Source organism: Cannabis sativa, chromosome 2 (genome assembly GCF_029168945.1).
Source record: "Cannabis sativa cultivar Pink pepper isolate KNU-18-1 chromosome 2, ASM2916894v1, whole genome shotgun sequence".
Classification (NCBI taxonomy): Eukaryota; Viridiplantae; Streptophyta; class Magnoliopsida; order Rosales; family Cannabaceae; genus Cannabis; species Cannabis sativa.
In genome coordinates, this window is record NC_083602.1 from 6,485,447 (window position 1) to 6,498,200 (window position 12,754).

The 12,754-nt window shown below is 35.9% G+C and overlaps 2 protein-coding genes and 1 non-coding gene across 3 annotated transcripts; 1 reads left to right on the top strand and 2 right to left on the bottom strand.

Moving 5' to 3' along the window:
• Positions 1 to 3,566: 3,566 nt before the first annotated feature.
• Positions 3,567 to 4,037, top strand: LOC133034090 (uncharacterized). Its single transcript, XM_061109110.1, has one exon. It carries the CDS (start codon positions 3,567 to 3,569, stop codon positions 4,035 to 4,037), a length of 471 nt encoding a protein of 156 aa, XP_060965093.1.
• Positions 4,038 to 6,216: 2,179 nt separating this feature from the next.
• Positions 6,217 to 6,321, bottom strand: LOC133035316 (U6 spliceosomal RNA). The gene has a single exon (XR_009686587.1). It is a non-coding gene; the product is annotated as a U6 spliceosomal RNA (small nuclear RNA).
• Positions 6,322 to 6,963: 642 nt separating this feature from the next.
• On the bottom strand, positions 6,964 to 10,523 carry LOC133034694 (probable RNA 3'-terminal phosphate cyclase-like protein). The gene is made up of 6 exons (XM_061110010.1): positions 10,192 to 10,523; positions 9,930 to 10,079; positions 8,860 to 9,038; positions 8,603 to 8,778; positions 7,949 to 8,159; positions 6,964 to 7,381 (listed from the first exon to the last, which is right to left on the bottom strand). Exons 1-6 carry the CDS (start codon positions 10,394 to 10,396, stop codon positions 7,172 to 7,174), a joined length of 1,131 nt encoding a protein of 376 aa, XP_060965993.1. The 5' UTR covers positions 10,397 to 10,523; the 3' UTR covers positions 6,964 to 7,171.
• Between the last annotated feature and the right edge of the window lie 2,231 nt (positions 10,524 to 12,754).

The window sequence follows — 12,754 nt, forward strand, 5'->3', positions numbered from 1 at the left end:
TAAGTTTGAAAAATAAAATTCCTTCAAACGATCCCCCCACCGGGTCGATGGCATCCTAAACCTATTAAGACGCTCGTCGAACCCTACGAACTATGGCGGCGTATTCACCAACGGAAGGAACATAACGAATTATCAAAGGAGACTTACCGCCGGCACCGGAGGTGCTAGCACCGGGACCCCCCGAGTTTGGCTCTGGGACCGAAGGCTGTGGCCGGGGGGTCTGCCTCTCCGAAGAATCCTCAATACGAAGGGGCCTCCTGACAGGACGATCCCCAATCTCTTCTTGAAGAATCTTGTCAAAAAATTTAGCTTCGGACTTCCCGGCAATCGCCTGGCTCCTCCGCACCACCGGGCTCCCCACGCGAAGTCCCCTCCCAGAGGCAGCCTGGGCCTGAGAGTATGCCTTCTCCTGGGCCTTCCGGTAGAGATAATCCTGGTACTTTTTCTCTGGCGTGGCAATAAGCTCATCCCGGAAGGCCTTCTCCGCGACCGGCGCCCTTACGTTGGGACATATGACCCGTGAGAGGTTAGAGTCCTCCACGGATTGGTGCGGAAGGATAAGTTTGGCCTTCCTGCAGTTCTCTGTGGTGACCAAACCCCCGACATCGAGATCGGCGCGGTCGTAGGAGGCAAAAGCTTGGGCCCTCCGGAGGAAGGTCTGAGTAGGGGCCGTTCGCTGATAGGGTGGGATCCTCACCCACTCAGTAAGGAGCTCCGGGTGATCCACTGCCCTGAACCCGGAGGAAAAGAAAAAGCGATGGCGATACTCCTTAACGTGAGTCTACCTATTATACGGAACCACCCCCTCGTTAGCGGGATGGATCCGGAACCCATAGAAACCGTCCTTAAGTTTGTCCCCTTTCTTGGGGACGGATACAAGTTCATAAAAATATAAAATTTTCGCCGGGCTGGGAGATCCCCATCCGCGGGCGGTATAAAAAATAAATAAGCCTGAAAGCAGGCGATAAGCTTGAGGAATGAGTTGATATGGCGCAAGGCCGACAAATACAAGGAAATTAACAAAATAATCTTGAAGCGGGAGCATGGCACCGGCCATCAGGTGTGTCTGGCTCCAGGCCCCAAAGCCGTCGTAATTATGATTAGGCGTCTCCGAGTTGCGAGGTGGCCGGTGATAGGTCCCCGAAGTGGAAGGTTTGATCCCAGCAACGTCTATAATATTCTCCAGCTGGTGAGGACAGGATAAGGTGGAATGAAGCTCAGCCGCTTCCCAACCGGTCGCTCGGGATTTGTACCCCTCCTGGGCAACAGGTCCCAGGGAAACCTCCTCCAGAGTGGCCGTGCCTTTCCCGCTCTTCTTCGAAGATTTCGAACCAGAGGCAGACATTTTGTACTCTGTGAAAAACAAAAAAACAAAAAGAAAGAGAAAATTCCAGCAGTTAGGTCCCATACCAAACCCTAAGTCAAGAAAAAGGGAGTGGGGGTCCCCTAACCGCTGGAAAGAGGCCCCCTCCAGACACGCGTCACATGGGAAACCCTAGAAAGATTCCCTGAACAAGTGTCGGGTGCAGTAAAATCGCAGAAAGTGGTTTTACACAGTAAGAGACACAGAAGGAAAAAGACCCCATTCTATGCCCTAAGCAACCGTTGAACGAAGAACCTATGGTTTTCCTCAACAAAAATGCACGATTATAACAGAGGCATGATAATGGCGATCTTACAACTAAAGCAATAAACACAAAACAGAACACCCGAAGAACCTAAACACTTGCATGCCCAGAAATCTCAAAGTATGAACCCAGAAAAACAAACAAAGCAAGTAAAAGCATGTCATTACCAAAGGATGCTAGAAACTTACAGTAAAGTGTTGAACTGGGGGTCCTGAGTGTGGCCGAGTAAAGTTGAGAAGAAATGATGATAGCAAACAAGGAAAAAATGGAAAAAATGGCAAAGTGTTCGGAAGGTTCGTGCTGTTTTGGGAGAATTTCCTCTCTGAGAAATTCGAGCAAAAATGGCAAGGAATGGAAAGTAACCGAAATGAAGGAAAGATGGTGGCTTTTATAGGCAAAAGTGCATGAGGAACAGGCGTCACCACCTACCAATCGTACGGTGGGGGAGATGCACGATTCAAATACCCAAAGATCAACGGATCAGATCGAGCTGCCATAAAGGCGGTGGAAACGTTTGAGTATCCGTCTGACACCATTAATGCGCCGCATCAATCAAAGGGCGTGAAACGAATCGACCTCTGCAGAAAAGCGAATCGCTGCATTTAATGCCATCATTAGACGCACCCTCACGCGCCCCAAGCTCGCGCCAAGAAACCGAGGAGGCGGCCGGAGACACCTCTGCAAAAAGCGAATCGCTGCATTAAATGTCATCATTAAATGTGCCCCCACGCGCTCTGGGTTTGAGCCAGGGAACCGAGGAGTCAACCGGAGGCACCTAAACAAGCCTTGGTTTATTTTCCAAGTAAACAAGGCTTGGGGGGTAAATGTTGCCCCTAAATTCGCCCAAAATACGTGGACCAGTCAAGTAGGGACACGTGGATCAGATAACTTGTAAATATGTGATAAGTCTTTGTATGCCACAAGGAAGCACCCTGGGCATAGGTCCCGGAGGAGGCACCCGGAGTACAAGGTACTCCCGGAAGCTCGCATAGCATGAAGCCTCTCCGGGATGTGTCAGGCCTCTCCTGAGCAATCAAGTCGCATTTAATGCCGCATGGGAGGAAGCGTGTTGGGACTGTAACACGCAATAAAGTCTGACGGCACAACCCCCAAACAGCAGCGCCACAGTAATGATCATTTAAGTCTAGTGACGGCTACTCTGCGAAGAGTCACGTCGATCACAAGACAAAAAGGACATTCCTCATAAAAACCCTACAGCACCTAGGGATTTGACCATGCATCACCCATGGTATATTCATTGGAAATACCCAACTTTATGGATACTTACAGATACATTTGTAAGAACAATTCTAGGGATTACCCCACCAAAACACTATAAATACCCCCTCAAAACTCATTTAATGGGGTCGAGAATCTTGGGTTGCATATGAGCAAGAAGAGCAAATACTCACCAAGAACATTCTCTGTATTTATGAGGACAACATTCCCTCAAGTGTGGAATCTGTATTAAATACGTCCATTAATAACAAAGACTCGTGGACTAAGGCTCATTAACGCCCCAACCACGTAAAAATCCTCATCTCGCTTTCTTACAGCTCAATACTATAATCATATTTTAATAGTTGCCGAAAATCTCGGTCAACAATAAGTATTATTACTTGCAATGTTATTGATATATAACTAACAGATTTCACACAATAAATTCTATTAGCCACAACATAAATATACATTTATATAACATGTAAGATGTATATGATAGTGTGCATGAGTATCACAATTATTTTTCTCTTTCCAAATATGAAAAGGGCAGGTACAAGTAACAATCGTTTATTATGTCATCTAAGGGGCAAGTTCACTTGGGAAGCTATTGAAAAGGCAGGGGCTAGTGTGAACAGGTTTAAATCGACATTATTGTATAATAGTTGCCTTCCCCAAACTCAGTTTGAGTTCAGCAAAAGTATCTGGAATTCCCTAAACATGCCGAAGCACAGATTCATTTTTTGGCAAACTATCAATACTCAGCTTTTAGCTCATGACAAGTTTGTGCAATTTCAAATCACTCTTGACAATATTAAGTGCCCGGTTTGTGACACAGCAGCTGAGAGCAATGCTCATTTGTTTTTTGACTGCTATTTTTCACAGCAAGTGGTGGAGCAGGTCTGTTTGTGGCTGGGAGTTAGGAGTTGGCCGACTAGTTTCAATTCCTGGCAGCAATGGCTGCGGCAAACCAGCAAAGACAAGATGCAAAAGGTGCATATTTCGATAATGGCTGTCATGATTTACAGCATTTTGAGCAATAAAAACAACTGCCTCTTCAACAATTACTCGAGTACAACAACAAAAGTTACACAGGAAATAAAGAAAATAGTATACTATAGATTACAAATAGCTAAAAATAGAAGCTTGAAAGCCCATGAGAAGAGATACATAGAGAGCATTTTGGTGTAAAAAGCAGGTTGTTTTTCCTGGCTTTGCATTGTAAAGATTGCATTTGTTTGTGATTAATGAAGTTAGTTCCTTCTTGATTAAAAAAATAATAACCGTTTGTCATTTCTATTAAATGACTGAATATACAAGGAAATAAAAAATCATTATTAACATTTTTTTTTATAAAAAAAGAAAGAAATCATTGTATTAACCTTGAGAACAGCTTGATTTAACCAAGATCAACTACATTCCGATGTTTGCTTTCTTACCTAAGGAAAATTCAACAGAAGAGATAAAAAGCTTTTAAGAACTACACACTAACATAAATTTGGGTAATAAAAAACAATTAATCTCACTATTGCTTAGTATGCTACAAAATTGTATCCCAAATAACTTGTTTGGAATAGTAGTTATGTCCACAAAACTTGAAGCATCATCACATTTTCACATATTGAAGAAAACATGCCAAAAACTCATCTACATAATCCAATTATAACAACAATTTAGCATATGAACTATGAAGCATGTCACACCACTTCACTTCATAAACACTTAACACAAGTCACATTAAAACTTCTCATTCTATTGAAAGAACAAAGCGAGAGAGATGAGTGATGAGTAATTCTTGCATTGTATTGTATATAAGAAAGTGACTTAATCCACAATGACAATAGCGATAAACTGCTGCACTTGTTTTATGATTACATGTTAACAATCAAATGTTTGGAAAGTGTTAACTAAATAAGTAGGCGAAAACAAAAACAACCAAACATATCCATCTACTGAAAGGCTGCAGATCTATTCAAAGGAAAATCAAAACACTCAGTGAGCCTAATAACAACACTGTAGAATACAAGACAGACCTGATGTGCTGAATCTACCACTCCACTCCAACTGGATGTCAGCTCTTTCTTCTTTTCAAATTCATGTCTCGTCCACGGCCCGTCCATAAAAAATAGTTGTATCCGCAGATATGCAGCAACCAGATGTGATTTCCACAACCAGTGAAATTCCATAACCTGGTGAGCTGTTATAGATAAAATGTCTGTATAAGAACATAGTGCAAACAGTGAATACCAACTTAAACAATACTTCTATATGAGATATATCTCCATTTCTTCTTTCAATACTCATACACCTAAGACTGCATACATTCATAACATAGATATACTTACCTTTATCTTTATATAACTATTGCTAATGTCCACAGAAGAAAACTCAGCAAAGCAGTAAAATAAGAAGTTGAATTAAAATTTACAATATCTTTATTGCTTCTTTAGGGACAAATATGTTGTCCATGCATGTGTGGGTTTATACAAACACAAAACAAAGGTAATAGGACAAATTTATCTATGTATGTTTAAACAATAGACCTCCATAACAAAATACATAAGAACTATATCATTATATGGTAAGTAATGCCTGAAAGCTTACTTTCCAGCTTGTGAACCAGATTTAAGATCAGTAGCTATATAAACATCTGCAAGCAAACAATTAAAGATTCTGCGAGCTGAATAACATCATAGAATGTTGAAATTGAGAAGACAATCTATCCCCTTAATTCTTTTAACCATGCCTTCATCAGCCCATGTAATTGCCTGAACATCAAAACATACAAGATGCATATGAAACAGAGAATGTAGACTACCTGTGCTGTTGTTGCAAGACCTGTTAAACTATGATGAAAAGGCAGAGAGAGGGAAAAAACACAAAATAACAGTCAAATTTCCATGAGGGTTTCAAGCTATGTTGATATATTGATAGCTTCAACCTATGGCTTGTGATTTTCTACATTTCGTGGGGGAAAAAAACAAAAGAAGTGAGAGATGAATTAAATTTTTTGTGTTAATAAACTTAAAAATGGTCCAGTAAACATTAAACTGGTGAAAGAAAATGGCTTGAGCCTTTTCATCCCAGAATATCCAATGCTCCATCTCTGGAGCAGTGAGCTTTGTTTCAATGAACAATGAAACACCAAATAAATTAAAGATAAAACCTTTACATTATTAGCTACTTAAAACCCAAAATAACCTATTAATCTCATTGACTGTTCCAACGAAATGAGCCAATTGAAATACCGAAATTCCAATTTTGATAACAATCACAAAAATTTGAAACTCACTAAACAAACTTCTCATTTTTCTACACTTTACAGGCAACCAAAACTTCAATCAACATAATCTGAGAACCATTTGAAAAAAAAAATTTGGACCATTTCTCGATTTGTGCGTGTCATCCTTGCGCAGGGGCCATGCTAATCTTCTCTGTAACAAGCTAAGCAGCTGAAGTAACCATATATAAATACATGTAACAATTGTAATCTAACCAATGTGGGACTTATGACATATATTTTCATACTGGGCCTAACTTTTGCATATTTAAAAGAGGCCCTATTTAAAACAGAATGAGGAAATTATATCCTACAGTATACCCACTTTAGCTTAGCCATTTTAATTTTTACCTTCTTTTTCTTATTCTTTCATTTATACCCACATTTACCTGTTATGTTCTCATTGTACCCTTTATTTTTTATTCAGGTTAATGAAATTGCAACATTGCCAGAGCCACTATAGCTCCCAAACAAACCTAGAATCCCTACCCCTATTTTCTTACAAGAAAGATGAATTACACACTGATAATTTATCTGATAAGTTAGTTATTGATGATTTAGAGGATGGAGATGTTTCTCATAGTTCAGAAAGGAATACAGAGATAACAAGATGTATGTTGCTAATTACAAGTTCTCAACAATTTCAATTTTATGGTCAACATGTGTATTATGCTTGGTCGTTCATACTACCATTTCCCTTTACTTAGTTTTAGACATTTATGAACTATACGATAAATGTTTAGATATTCATATACAATATTAAGATTGGTTATGCCATTAAGATTGGATATCAAATTTTCCTTTTAGTGGTGGATCTATACGTGACACTAACATACATTTGGGTAATAAAAAACAATCTCAAAATTGCTTAGCATTGTACTAAATTGTATCCCAAACAACTTGTTTGGAACAAAAGTTAAGTCCACAAAACTTGAAGCATCATCACATCTTCACAGATTGAAGAAAACATGCCAAAAACTCATCTACATAATCCAACTATAACATCAATTTAGCATATCAAGTTGTCTGGATATTTACTCTCTCATTAGGAGACCTTTCTGGATAGATTTCTCAACCCGCAACCCAAACACTTCAGAATAACAGTCCCTGTAGAAGGATCTGGCTTTATGACAAATTTGACTCCCAGAAAATCTCTGATATTTCTGAGTGTTTCCATCCCATATGGAGAGAGCTTCCCAACCCGAACTTTCGAAATATCTTGTGGACATAGTGCACAAAGGAGAAATAACAGACCCTACAAAACAACAGCAAAAAACAATGCATTCTATGAGATTCATAGCAAGTTGAACGAGCATACAGCCAATACAGAAACCCTACTCATCACTGTTTTTAACTTTCTAAATCTTGCACTAAGAATAATCGAAACTCAAAACCCAAAATATTCCAAGAGGGGTTTTATGAAACAATAACCACCTGCAATATGAGAAAACATAAACACATAACCACGTGTCACATCAAAACTTCCCATTCTCTTGAGAGAGAGAGATGAATTATGAGTGAATCTCAAAATTGATGTTATAGTATTAACCTATTCTTGCATTGTATTGTATATAAGGTGACTTATTCCACAAGGACAATAGTCATGAATAACAATCACAGTTACACTTGTCACCATAAACTGGTGCACTTGTTTTATGATTACATGTTAACAATCAAATGTTTGGAAAGTGTCAACTAAATAAGTAGGGGAAAACAAAAACAACCAAGCATATCCATCTACAGCAAAGGCTGCAGATCTATTCAAAGAAAAACTAAAACACTCAGTGAGCATAATAATAACACTGTAGAATACAAGACAGACCTGATGTGTTGAATCTACCACTCCACCTTGCTCAATCTCCCCTAGCAGAACAGAAGCAATCTCCGCACCTACATCTTCTGCGGGTGTCAGCTCTTTCTTCTCTTCAAATTCATCTGTCTCGTCCACCCGTCCATATGAAATAGTTGTATCCGCAGATATGCAGCAACCAGATGTAGTTTCCGCAACCAGTGAAATTCCATAACCTGGTGAGCTGTTATAGATAAAATGCCTATATAAGAACATAGTGCAAATAGTGGATACCAACTTAAACAATAATTCTATATGAGATATATCACCATTTCTTTTTTCAATACTCATACACCTAAGACTGCATACATAACATAGATATACTTACCTTTATCTTTATATAACTATTGCTAATGTATATAAACAATGTCCACAGAAGAAAACTCAGCAAAGTAGTAAATAAGAACTTGAATTAAAATTTACGATATCTTTATTGCTTCTTTGGGGACAAATATGTTGTCCATGCATGTGTGGGTTTACACAAACACATAACAAAGGTAATAGGATAAATTTATATACATAAATATATATTTATATATGTGTGTGTTTAGAAAATAGACCTCCATAACAAAATACATAAGGATTATATCATTATATGGATATGGTAAGTAATGCCTTAAAACTTACTTTCCAGCTTGTGAACCAGATTTATGATCAGTAGCTATATAAACATCTGGAAGCAAACGATTAAAGATTCCACGAGCTGAATATATCATAGAATGTTCAAATTGAGAAGACACTCTAGATGAAAAAGTAATCCCCCTAATTCTTTTAACCATGCCTTCATCGGTCCATGTAACTGCCTGCACATCAAAACATATAAGATGCACATAACATGAAGTAGATAAGACATACAAGATAATGAACAGATTTATGAAACTTACATTTAGAGTCAAAACTGTTGGAATTGACAAAACAACTTCACCACCACCTTGTGGAGGAGCTCCACGACTCTCTATTTTCAGCTTCAAACCTTCTGAAGGAACTCCAAAACGTTTCAAAATAGGCAAGGCTGTAGATTGGAAAGTATCAACAGATGGGTCCTTTGAATCATTTGTAATTCCTGAAAAAAAGTAGAACACAATAAAATTATATTGGAGAAAAATACTGCAGAATATATTACATTTACATGTGCCAACACATTAAAACAGAAAATCTAGAGTTCTACACCATTATTTGACTACCTATGCTATAAAAAGGCAGAGAAGAAAAAAAAACAGTCAAACTTCCATGAGGATTGCTGCACTATGATCTAGCACAATGTTGATATCTTGATAGCTTCAAGCTATGACTCGTGATATTCTACAATGACCCTACCTTTTTATAAAATAAATAAATCCCCCTAGTTACAATTCATGGAAAGAAAAAAAAAAGAAGCCACAGATGAATAAAATTGTGTTTTTTTTTTTTGAAATTGTGTTAATAAACTTAAGAATGGTCTTTTTTCTTCTCCTTTTACAGAGTATAAATCCAATCTTCCCAGCCCCAACCCTCTCCTTAAACTGCAGTTGTTAGAAGAATTGGTAAACAAAATAGTGTTTATCCTAACTTAAATTTTCAAGCGTATTGCCAAACAAAATATCAAAACTCAACATTCGATCCATGAAATGACAAGTAAATTAAAATTCAAGAATAATAAATTATGATTTTAAGCAAAATAGTATTATACCAATATAATCCCTATCATCCAGGTTATGACCAAAATATCTCGCTAAGTCTTGTTTGGCTAAACTTCTAGATTTATTTATAGTTACAAGTATAAGATAAGTAGACGTTTTGACTTATTTTAACTTTTTTATACAGTCCTAGAAGAACCTTTCTAATACTAAAGTTTATAGAAGCTATAGAAGCTAAGCCAATGGAACATAACTATCTATAATACAGAATTACTAATACAAGAAAATAAAAAAGGAAACCACTAATAAAATCATTCAAACTGAGCTTAAAAGAGTACCTTTAAGTCTAATAGTAAGAGGCTTTTTCGAAAACAAGCCAAGCAAAAGTATAGGCTCCATAAAATAACCAATGGAACGACTAACTCCACAATCATGTACAATGCTCTTGCCACCCATAACTATACCAGGTTTGTACTTCAGTTTGGTACCTACAATAGAAAAACATTCACAAAGACATTTAATCAAACACCATACGGGCACAAAGAAAAAACCCCACATAAAATCCCACAACCAAAACGGAAAGCAAAAAGAAAAAGAAACCTGTCTCGTTGATTTCAACATGGCAGTCGTCGCAGAGTTTCTCTATCAAGCGGAGGAAGGAGACCTCGTGAGGGAGGAGACCAGGCCATGTCTCGTCAGTTCGAATGTCCTCAATAAGAATGGGTGTGGAGGACACCGTTGCCAGAAGAAGACGCTGCCTGAGATTCTGGCCTCCTTTCAACCTCTTGTATTCAGTCTTCCCCATCTCTCTCTCTCTCTCTCTCTCTCTCTCTCTCTCTCTCTCTGTGTGGAAGTAATCAGCGGCGGCGCTTTTTCCCCAACGATTAGGAAGAGAGTTTAGTTTCGGTTGTCGTCTCTTCTCTTCAAGCGCACCACTGAATCTGTTTTATTAGTTTTCAGTTCAATCAATTGGGCTTTGGCCCATCTATAATTGGATTAGCCTAGTCACATTCACATACCATTTTTTATTGGGATTTTTACAAAAATACTAGATTTTGAATAAAAGCTTACAATTTTTACTACCCACACATAAATTTTTACAAAAATATTTTTTTTAATAAAATAATCGTAAAACAACATAACAGAACAATTACAAATAATAGTGGAATAACTAAAAAATAACTGTGAACAGTGAAAATTTAATACACAGTATAAAACTTGCACAGTATTTTTGAAAAAAAATTTGCTAAAAAGAAAAAGTGAAAAATTTTAGTATGTGGTGTAAAAATCCTTTTTTATTGGAAAAATTATATAATCTGCTATTTTTTTTTTTGTAAAATATTTATTACTTTACGTTTAAAGTTTTTTTTTTATTTATATATATATATTTTTATGGTATTCTATAAAAATACACACACAAAAAAAGAATAAGTTGAAAATTACTCTTTTTTTATTACACATTAATCAAATATAACTCTAAGATTATTTTAATTGATAAATACCCTCTTTTATAATTAAAGTATTAAATATAACCTCACATAACTTATTAAAATTAAAGTTTTTAATGCACATAATATGGATATGACTTATAAAATTTGGTATAAATTAAAAAGTAACAAAATAAAGGTAAAAATTAAAATAGAAAATAAAAAATAAGTATATAATGTAATTTACTCAAAAAACAACAAGAAAACTATAAAAAATTAACAGAAAAACAACATCAAAACAACAACAATAACAACATAAAAAAATATAAACAAATAACAAAATATCAGCAACAAAATAACAAGAATACAATATAAAAATATATCAAAAGACCGTATTTTATGCAAATAAAATCTTAAAAATCATAAAAAAATTTAAAATTCTATACTACTGTATTTTTATAATTTTTTTGTTGTTTAGTATTTCTTTTGAAATTATTCCTTTTCTATTAGGATATTTTGCAAAATCTCAAAAAAAAAAAAAAATAAATAAATAAATATAATTGTATGAAATTTTAAATATTTTTACGGTTTATAAGTTTCTATTTACAAAAATTACACGATGTTCTCATTTTTTTTTTATGTTATAATGTTATTATTTGTTTGGTATTTATATGTTTTTTTCTAATTATTTTTATGTTTTATTAATATACCGTAAAATTGTAATCAAGAAAGATTAAAAAACTAAAATTTAAAAAAAAAATTGTAAAATGTAAAAAATAATTATTTAACTGTAAAAATATTACATTTTTGTCAAAAATAATACCTTTGTAAAATTTCCAATAATTATCGCATTAATTTTTCTTCGGTGTTTTGGATGAAGTTTATCAATTCAATTTAAATTCAAATGCCCCAAATTAAGATTTTGATTGAGTAGTAAGGACTAAGGATTACTCTAAGGCTATGTTTGGTGGGAGGGAGGGAGAGTAGGATGGATGGAGAGGTTAGAGAGGATGGGGAGTAAGAAGGATAGAGATGATTGTTAATTTTGGTATTAGGTGTGAGGTGGGAATGATGGAGAAAAAATTGATTAGTAAAATTATAAAATTATCCTTTTAAAAATAAATTTTATTATTTTTTAAGGGTAGTTATTGTATTTTGTAAAATGTATTTTGTCTTTTTTTTTACAATCTTTCTAAATTTGGAGGGATTAAATTTTGAAGGTTTGGAGGGAGAATGTCTCCCTCTTGCCAAACAAGTGATTTAGGCTCTCCTTCCATCACTCTCCCTCCACCTCTCTCCATCCACCCATCTCTCCCTCCTACCAAACATAGTGTAAGGTACAATAAAATAAAGGATTGCTATAAGTTAAGAGAATAAAGAGACAAAACTTACCGATTTTCAAAATGACAGAACCTCTTGTTGATTACTGATTATGGTCCATCTTTAGATCACACTGCATCAACTATGTTTTTTACCGGTATTGCCTCATCGATTAGGGCTAGAAGAAGGGAATCGACATTCTCTATTTGCATTTAAATTCAGAAACTACCCAATTATAAATGGTGAAATATGTTTTATACAAGTGAAATGGGAGAAGTCGATAGGGAATCGAAATTAAATGTGTTGTCATTTGTTGGAATATGTTTTACCAGGATCTAGATTTACTAACAAGTATGTTTCATTGACATCCTAATATGAATTTCTAAAACAATGAAATTAAACACATATAAAGTTTA

Bases quoted from the DNA above. Each gene is read 5' to 3' on its own strand.
- LOC133034090 (XM_061109110.1), top strand. From the start codon at position 3,567: ATGCCGAAGCACAGATTCATTTTTTGGCAAACTATCAATACTCAGCTT.
- LOC133034694 (XM_061110010.1), bottom strand. From the start codon at position 10,396: ATGGGGAAGACTGAATACAAGAGGTTGAAAGGAGGCCAGAATCTCAGG. The intron at 9,039-9,929 runs GTACTCTTTTAA...ACTTTTTTTCAG, and splicing joins TCTTACTATTAGACTTAAAG to GAATTACAAATGATTCAAAG. The intron at 7,382-7,948 runs GTCTGTCTTGTA...GTTGTTTTGTAG, and splicing joins TGGTAGATTCAACACATCAG to GGTCTGTTATTTCTCCTTTG.